The sequence below is a fragment of the Pundamilia nyererei genome, unplaced genomic scaffold (genome assembly GCF_000239375.1).
Source record: "Pundamilia nyererei isolate P.nyererei 1_Seehausen unplaced genomic scaffold, PunNye1.0 scaffold00364, whole genome shotgun sequence".
In the NCBI taxonomy this organism is placed as follows: Eukaryota; Metazoa; Chordata; class Actinopteri; order Cichliformes; family Cichlidae; genus Pundamilia; species Pundamilia nyererei.
Window position 1 is genome coordinate 356631 of NW_005187765.1, and position 8418 is coordinate 365048.

The window sequence follows — 8418 nt, forward strand, 5'->3', positions numbered from 1 at the left end:
CTGAGAGATAAGAAGGCCCAAGACCATTAAGACATTTAAAAACCAGTAAAAGAACTTTAAAACTTTAAAAAAAAATGAAGTATAATTAAATTAATCTGAGTTATGTTTGCACAGAAACAGCTTCAACCAGCTGCTTTTTTACTTTTAGGCATTTCAGAGACTTTTTGACTTGTACTCGAGTACTGCAGTAACATCTGTACTGTTTCCACCTGTGCCGACAGGAACAGAAACATAAGTGATCATTTCCTGCTGTTCTGTTATCAGCTCCTGGCACTTCATGCTTTAGCACTTGAATACAATTTTAACTCAAAACTAAAATCATCCTGGACAAAAGAAGAAAAAACCCTGACGTTAGATTTATTTCACAGTGTTTGTAAGTAAAGCAGACACGGAGGTCGCGTCTGCTGTGTGGAGCTGCCTCAGGTTCATCTGTATGGACTCTGCTCATCTGAGTGCAGATGGCAGAAGGTTGTTTTGACATTTTTTACAGGCACCTGCACAGTCAGCTACACTGTCCTTTAACGTTACAGCAGGAGAAACTCAGTAGATAAATCAGTCAGTGCTGCATAAAATATTAAAAACACGACTCATTGTCAGATCTTCTGCTGAAGGAGGAGAATTTAAGTCTTTGGATTATTGTGGCTCTAAAGTCACAGGAAAAACTGAAGAAACGAATTCTGTTTATTTGTTGTTCTGTTTCTGTGCCCCAGCTGATCAGCAGGAGGAGAAGAGTCTGACGGAGCAGCAGAGGAACGTTTTGGACTTGGCTCAGCCGCTACAGAGGAAACGATGAGCTCGGTGAGGAAAATGTCTCCGTTACAGAGTTTGTGCTTCATCAGCTGCTGCTGCTCTTATTATGGTCACAGCTGTTTATTCTGCTCTGCCAGCTTTGCTGCTGATCACAGGATGTGAACTTTAACCTTCACATGAAACAAATCTCTGCGAGTGCTTTTTTTTTTTTCCATCGGTGCCATCTCAGCAAACCTGTCACTGACCGATGAGTCTGTGTGTTGTTGTAATTTCTTATTATCTATTACTTTGAGAGGATTTTAAGTTGACCTCACTACATGTTGTCCTATATCTGAACACTATCAGCACCTGGTAACAAATGGGGAATAAAACATTTGTGTTAGTGGATCTAACATTGTCAGACTCTCATACGATGTGAGAACCTCATCAAAGTGTTTCTCAGAGGAAACGTGTGACGTTAGCTGGCTCGTTGTCCAGAGACGGGAATATCACACGACCGATCTTTTCCTGTGTGAGGGCCCTGACTTCAGCTCAGGACACGAGACTTTGGGTGAGTGAACAGTGGGAGGAGAACCAGATGATCCAAATGTAAATGTATAAATCATAATACAGTCTGAAAGAACTATTTGTGATCTTTAAATTGAAACTAGAGATGGCACGATACCACTTTTTTATGTCCAATACCAACATCATAAATTTGGATATCTGCCGATACCGATGTGAATCTGATGTAGTGCTGGGGCGGGGCCTGCGGTATCGTGCCTTGCCAACTTAAATATGGTGCTAGGTCCTGCAGCTCTGTGTATCCAGCAACCGTACTGAATAAAGAGATGCTTAAAAGCATGAATGTGTCATCGGGTCTGACGTGGTGTATTTAAAGTGGATTTTATAATCAATTAAACAGTTTTTTAAATATCTTGCTGCATTTTGTATAAGTTCATTCTCAAGTTTAAAAAAAAAACAATGTGTAACTAACACTCCATACATTGTTTTTTTAAAATCCTAAATTTAGGTGTTTAGTCAGACATCTGCAATATTCTAATTCTGTTGGAAAATAACAGGTTGAGTAGGAAGTCTGGGGTCAGTAAATCCTGGTGGACTGACAGTCTCAGCTGTACTAACAGATATTACCAAACTAACATGTTTAAACTACGTTAGAAAACATAAAAACGTGCAGACCTGATAAACTTTCATTACCGTTCCCAGTGTGTTAGCTTAGTGTTAGGCACTGCGGCTGGGCATGATTTGATGTAAATAACATGAAAGATGAGAATCTGTTACAAAGCATACTGTAAAGTGCACTGCAGTGTCCAGACTGAACAGCCAGTGATCTTTACAGCAGAATGGATGATGCGATGTACATTTCTTGCTGTCGGTTGCCGTGGATTCTGTGTCCCCCACAGTCAGGCAGTATGTGAGGTCTTTCCTTGTCTTTCCTCATGTTGTGCATGAGGAAAGACAAGGACCGGCCAGTGCTACCAGCCTGACCCGTCTCCCCAATGTGATCTTTGTGTATTTTATGTATGGTCGGCAAGGTATCGTCTATTTTAATTGCCCCGTGAGGATAAATAACATCTTTTTGACTTTGACTAATCAGGAGACGTCCGTCTGGGGTCATCATTCTGCATCCTCCTAAAATCCACAATGAGTTCTTGGTTCTTGTGGTGTTCAGTTGCAGGTCAATATCTGGATGTCTCTTAGCCCTGTGAAGCGAGACCTACAACGTTTGTGTCATCAGCAAATGAATTGAAGTGTTGCTCTGGCAGGCTCTAACACAGTCATGGGTATGTAAAGAGTAAAGCAGTGGTCTCAGTAAACAGCTTTGAGGGAAACCGGCTGTATAAAAGGATCGGACATCTCCCGTTCCTGCAATATTGTTTTGAATGAGGTTATGGGAAATGACGTAGGCATGAGTTTGCGCTGCTACTCCAGAGGGAGAGAGTACTTCCAGGTCAAGTCAAAGTCAACTTTATTGTCAATTCTGCCACATGTACAGGACATACAGAGAATAGAAACTTCGTTACTCTCAATCCCTAGATAAAATAGAAAATGAACATTTAAATATAAGAGTGATTAAAAATGCAAGTAAAATATTTTAAAGTAAAAATTGAATAATATAATACAATTTTACATATAACAAGAAAGCTATACAATATACAATATAAGGGTAAATGACATTGAGTGCAAACCAGGCAGAGTAGTGCAAGGTCAGCTTGTTGTCGCCTCATTGTGTGAGGTGCATTCCTGTGTTGAGTAAATTACCTTAAATCTGTTTGTTTGCCGCAGCTTGAATTACTTTCTAGTGAGTTGTAGCTGCACATTTTCACATAGTGATTGAAGGCATGTGCTGCCGCCGCCATAGTGTAGTAATTTTATTCAGCCACACGATGGCGCCAAAGTCCTTTTAATGATGGTTCGAGCCAGGGAATGTCTGCTTGTAGTACTACACTACCACTGTGTTTAATATGAGTTCTCTGTGTGTTTGAACCAAGGTGATACTTGCGTAATTTAAATGATTATATATTATGCCATGGACATGCACAGATGGATGTGTGGGTCTATCTTAGATATTTTTGAGTTTACATGAGTTGAACCACTGCTGCTGTAATATGTTTGCTCTAATGGCAACTTATTTGTTACTACAGACTACTGGCAACACTGAGCATTAAGCATTATTAATAAACCAGCTCAGGGCTCGCAAAATCGCTAAAGTGGAAGCCTCTTGGCTTCAATCATGCCGATACACCAAAGAAAGAACTTAACCTCAACTGTTCGACTGTGCTGAGTCGAACAGTTTTTAAGAAAGTCTTTTATCCAGATGCAGACGGGGTGGAGAAGCCCTGGTGGTGCTGCTTGTTTGTAAGGATGTCTGGAGGGTGGTGTTGAAGATGAAGAAGACCCACGTGTAGTTCTCGCTTTGCACCAGATGACTCAGTGTAGTGTGTGCTGTAGCAACAGCATCCTCAGTGGGTCTCTTACCCCAGGATGCATGTTGATGTGGATCGAAGGAGGCCACTTTAATGTGCTGAAGAACCAGTTTGGCCTCAGAGCGACTGGTCAGGGGCTGGCTGCTTTGGCACCGGGATGATGATTTAGAACTTTAAACAGACTGCAATGGTCAGTTGCGACCAGGAAGCTGGTCGGCACAAGATTGCGTGTTCCTGCAGAGTGAGAGTGTGGGCACAGCAGGCTGGCTGGCAGGCTTTTGCCTCCTTGAGGCAAAAACCTTTTAACCAAACTCGTCATTCAAGGTTGTCCAAGCTGTGATGTTGTCAATACAGTGGATATATAAATAAATAGAAACTTTATTGATCCCACTAAGGCAAACTTTTGTGTTATGGCAGCATTATAAAGAGTAAAAGTAGTACCGTGTACAACAAACAACAATCAACAACACAGTCTCTCTATGTTTGTCCTTTCACTGCCTCTGTTTGTATCTCTCTCTCTGCAGGACCAACAGGCACCGAGAAGTCCGCGCCCTCAGGAGGCTGATGAAGCTCACAGAAAAGAGGACGACAAAATATACAGATGCGATGAGTGCGGGAAGCCTTTTACTGCGAAGATTTTCCTAAAAAGACATCAAATCATCCACACTGGGGAGAGTCCGTTCAGGTGTGAGTTTTGTGGGAAGTATTTTTCCAAGGCTGGAAATTTGACAAGACACCGACTCATCCACAGCGGAGTGAAAGCGTTCAGATGCAACTTGTGTGGAAAGTCTTTTACTCAGAAGAGTGACCTAAAAAATCATCAACTCATCCACAGCGGACTTAAAGCATACAGCTGTGATCGGTGCGGGAAGTGTTTTACAAAGAAACAGAGCTTGGAAAATCATAAGCTCCTCCACAGCGGAGTGAAACCGTACAGCTGCGATCAGTGTGGGAGAACCTTTGCTCGCAGGTATACGTTAAAGAGTCATCAACTCACCCACTCTGCGGTTAAGGCGTACAGCTGTGACATGTGTGGAAAAACCTTCAGGCAGATGGGGACCCTAAATAAACACCAACGCATTCACACTGGACATAATGTGTACTGCTGTGACCAGTGTGGGAAACGCTTTGTCACATACTACAACTTACACATTCACAAATTTACCCACACTGAGGAGAGACCTTATAAATGTGACCTGTGTGAAAAGGCTTATAAAGATCCAGATTACCTGAAAGTGCACCAACAGATCCACACCAGAAAGTGCACTTACTGTGAGGTATGTATTTATATTTTCACATTTCTATGCTCGTTAAATTTTGTTAGCATGTTTGCAAATGTTTGGTGGCCCTGGTCGGTGACATAATGTCATGTGGTTGGAATTGGGCCTCGACTGCTGGGTGTTTTTGATTGTCCGTCTCTCCCAGCATGCAGCTGAAACCATTAATGATCCTTCCACAGGTTCTTGAAACATTTCACAACCTTGACTTAAGTTGGGTCTTAAATGTTTTTTGCCCTAGTTCACACTCTACATCTTTAGCCAAAAGAAAAAAAGTGTTCAAGTTGAATTTTAGTCAAATAAATAATTTCTGTTTGTTTGGGATGAGGAGGCGACTGCATGGCTGAGAGCAGCCGGCCTGGGTTCAACTCTTCACTTTACGCTAAAGAATAAGGCCAGAAAAATCCCATTCATTTAAACTGGTCTTACCTCTGATTTTGCCTGTGCGCTCCCCATCTGAAGTTGCTCCAGTGTCCTGCGTTATGAAACACTGCGCTGTTTTTAGATCTTGACTTGAGCTGAACTAAACAAATTTTTCGATATAGCAGGAAAGGACATGGGTTGATTTCATTTATAGCTGAAAAACATCAAATCGCTTTAGCAAAAATAAATGTTTAAAAAGTAATTTTGTGCTCTCAATTTGATTTTACAATAGCTGGAAACTTAACTGAGATCTGCTGAAAATCTGTTCCAACAGTTTAATATTGCACTAACCAACAGTATAATGATGTGACCGATAATCAGTCATTGCCTCCTATCTGACCCCCTCAGCGTGAGCTGATTTGTTTTTGTTCTTTTCGAACACTGACTTTAGAATACTTCAAAATTTCCTTCATAATATGGACAATTTCAGAGTCACAGGTCTCTGAATTGCATACAATCCATGAGCACAAACTTTTGTTCCAAAGTTTTTCCTGATGGAGCAGATCAATCATCCAATGCTGGTTTCTGTTCTTTTGCGTCATAGAAATTAAGTTTGTGCAATTCCGCTGTGACTGTATCTTGTATCCCTTCGTACTGATGCACAAATTTGGCTATAAAAAAATCATGCTGAAGAAGAACTGATTTTAGTCAATCTTTTTTTTCAGACCTGAAAATGTCACTTGGATATCTCCGTATTTATCTGCAGGGTTTTGACACCTTCACTGACACTGCTGCTCTCAAAGTCATTCGCTGTAAAGCCAGTTTGCCATTTTGTAATGTTGACTGAATGTATGCTGCATTACATTCAAGAAAAAAATGATGAATGAGCTTATTTAAACTATGTATTTATAGAGAAATGCATATTGCCATTTAACCAACAGCTGTCACTGTGTCTTTTGCAGAGTGAACCCAGTGGATCCGGTCCTGAACCCTGCCATCACTGCGGAGCTGGGAAAGCGTTTCGATGTGACGTTTGTGGAAATACTTTCAAGAAGAAATCGGGCCTGAAACTGCATCAGCGCAGGCACACTGGACTCAAACTGAGCTACTGCAGAGAGTGTGGGAAAAGCTTCCCCATGCCAAGTGCATTAAAGCGCCATGAACTGATCCACAGTGGAGTTAGGAAGCACCTCTGTGACCAGTGCGGGTCATCCTTCATCACTGCAAGTGACCTGAAGAAGCATGAACGAATCCACACAGGAGAGAAACCATACAAGTGCAGACATTGTGAGAAAAGCTTCACGCACTCGATTAATCGTTACCGTCACGAATGTAAACACGTTGAAGTGAACGACAGCAGCAGTCACAGGTCATTATAAAGTGTGGACATGTATCTCGGGGTCTTGTTCACGAGTGATGGGAGAAGGGAGCGGGAGATCGACAGACGGATTGGGGCTGCAGCTGCAGTAATGCGGACGCTGCACCGGTCCGTCGTGGTGAAGAGGGAGCTGAGTGTAAAAGTGAAGCTCTCAATTTACCGGTCGATCTACGTCCCTGCCCTCACCCATGGCCACGAGCTGTGGGTAGTGACCGAAAGAACGAGATCGCGGATACAAGCGGCGGAAATGAGCTTCCTTCGAAGGGTGGCTGGCCTCTCCCTTAGAGATAGGGTGAGAAGTTCGGCCATTTGGGAGGGGCTCAGAGTAGAGCCGCTGCTCCTCCACATCGAAAGGAGCCAGCTGAGGTGGTTCGGGCATCTGACAAGGATGCCTCCTAGGCAAGGTTTTCCAGGCATGTCCCACTGGGAGGAGGCCCCGAGGCAGACCCAGGACACGCTGGAGAAATTATATCTCTCGGCTGGCCTGGGAACACCTTGGTATTCCCCTGGATAAGCTGGAGGAGGTGGCTGGGGAGAGGGAGGTCTGGGCTTCTCTGCTTAGGCTGCTGCCCCCGCGACCCGGCCCTGGATAAGCAGAAGATGGATGGATGTTGTTAGTCAGCCATGGCTCAGTACTTGGTGACTTTGTTAAATAATAATGAATCTTTTCTGCAGTTAAACCAGTGCTATAAAAGTCATTTTAGTTGGTGGGACACAAGCAGCCCAGAAAGAAGCACTGAATCGTTTGTGTAAAAACTTGTAAATTGTTCCCTCAAACTTTTCCCCCCCTTTTTTAGTGTATAAAGGTTTGTGTGCATTTCTTAAACTATCCATATCAGCATCTGACAACATGGCTTCACGGTTCAAAAAACACTGTAAAAGACGCTGCTTGGAATATTGTTTGTGTCTGCAAATGAGATTGGAAGGAGCTTTGTGGAGGTGCCGGCCTGTTACTCATCATTCTGCAGAGATGCCAAAAATGTCCTCTGTTATCAACTGGTGGGGTCGAGGCTCTGTACACGCCGCTGTTTTTAAAAACTGGATTCTCCAGCTGAAGACAAAATCTGAAAGGTTAACCGGTGCTCTTCTTCTTAAAACTGATGGTGATGAAGATGTAGTTGTTGTAACTGTTTGATTTTCAAGACCATGAAAAAAGATTTTTAGATCTTCAGCTGTCGTGTCGATTTTTCCTTTCCTGTTTTTATTCTGTTTCTGTTTACTGAATCTATTTCACAACTTTATAAGTTATTTGGCACGAGTTACTTTTTATTTCTGTACAGCACTTTGGTCACTGTTGCTGTTATGATTATTTCTGTACAGCACTTTGGTCACTGTTGCTGTTATGATTATTTCTGTACAGCACTTTGGTCACTGTTGCTGTTATGATTAAATGTGCTATATAAATACAAATGCTCAACGATAATTTTGTGAAAATCCTGCAAATGCTAAACCGTGTTTGAAGTTTATCTTATGAAAACAGTTTGGTGTGAAAATAAAAGCTTTGAGCCACGATGTCGCTTCTTGTATTTCAGACTCTTGACCTAAAATTTCAGAATCAGAATACTTTATTCATCCCTTTTGCTGCAACACAGTAAGAACAATAATAGACTAAAATGGATTAAATAATACATTATAGTACAAAGTCGCAAAATATGACAAACAGCTATAATATAACAATTAGCTCAATTATAAATATCCCTGCTGTGGGGTAAACCATTAGATG

General features: G+C 42.1%; 2 protein-coding genes across 2 annotated transcripts in view; both read left to right on the forward strand.

Annotated features, from left to right (window-relative positions):
- Positions 1 to 8418, forward strand: part of LOC102193166 (zinc finger protein 239-like) — a 68428-nt gene that overhangs the window by 2131 nt on the left and 57879 nt on the right. The window lies entirely within an intron of this gene.
- LOC102215721 (zinc finger protein 708-like) lies at positions 3981 to 6758 on the forward strand. The gene is made up of 2 exons (XM_013915792.1): positions 3981 to 4954; positions 6280 to 6758. Exons 1-2 carry the CDS (start codon positions 4157 to 4159, stop codon positions 6694 to 6696), a joined length of 1215 nt encoding a protein of 404 aa, XP_013771246.1. The 5' UTR covers positions 3981 to 4156; the 3' UTR covers positions 6697 to 6758.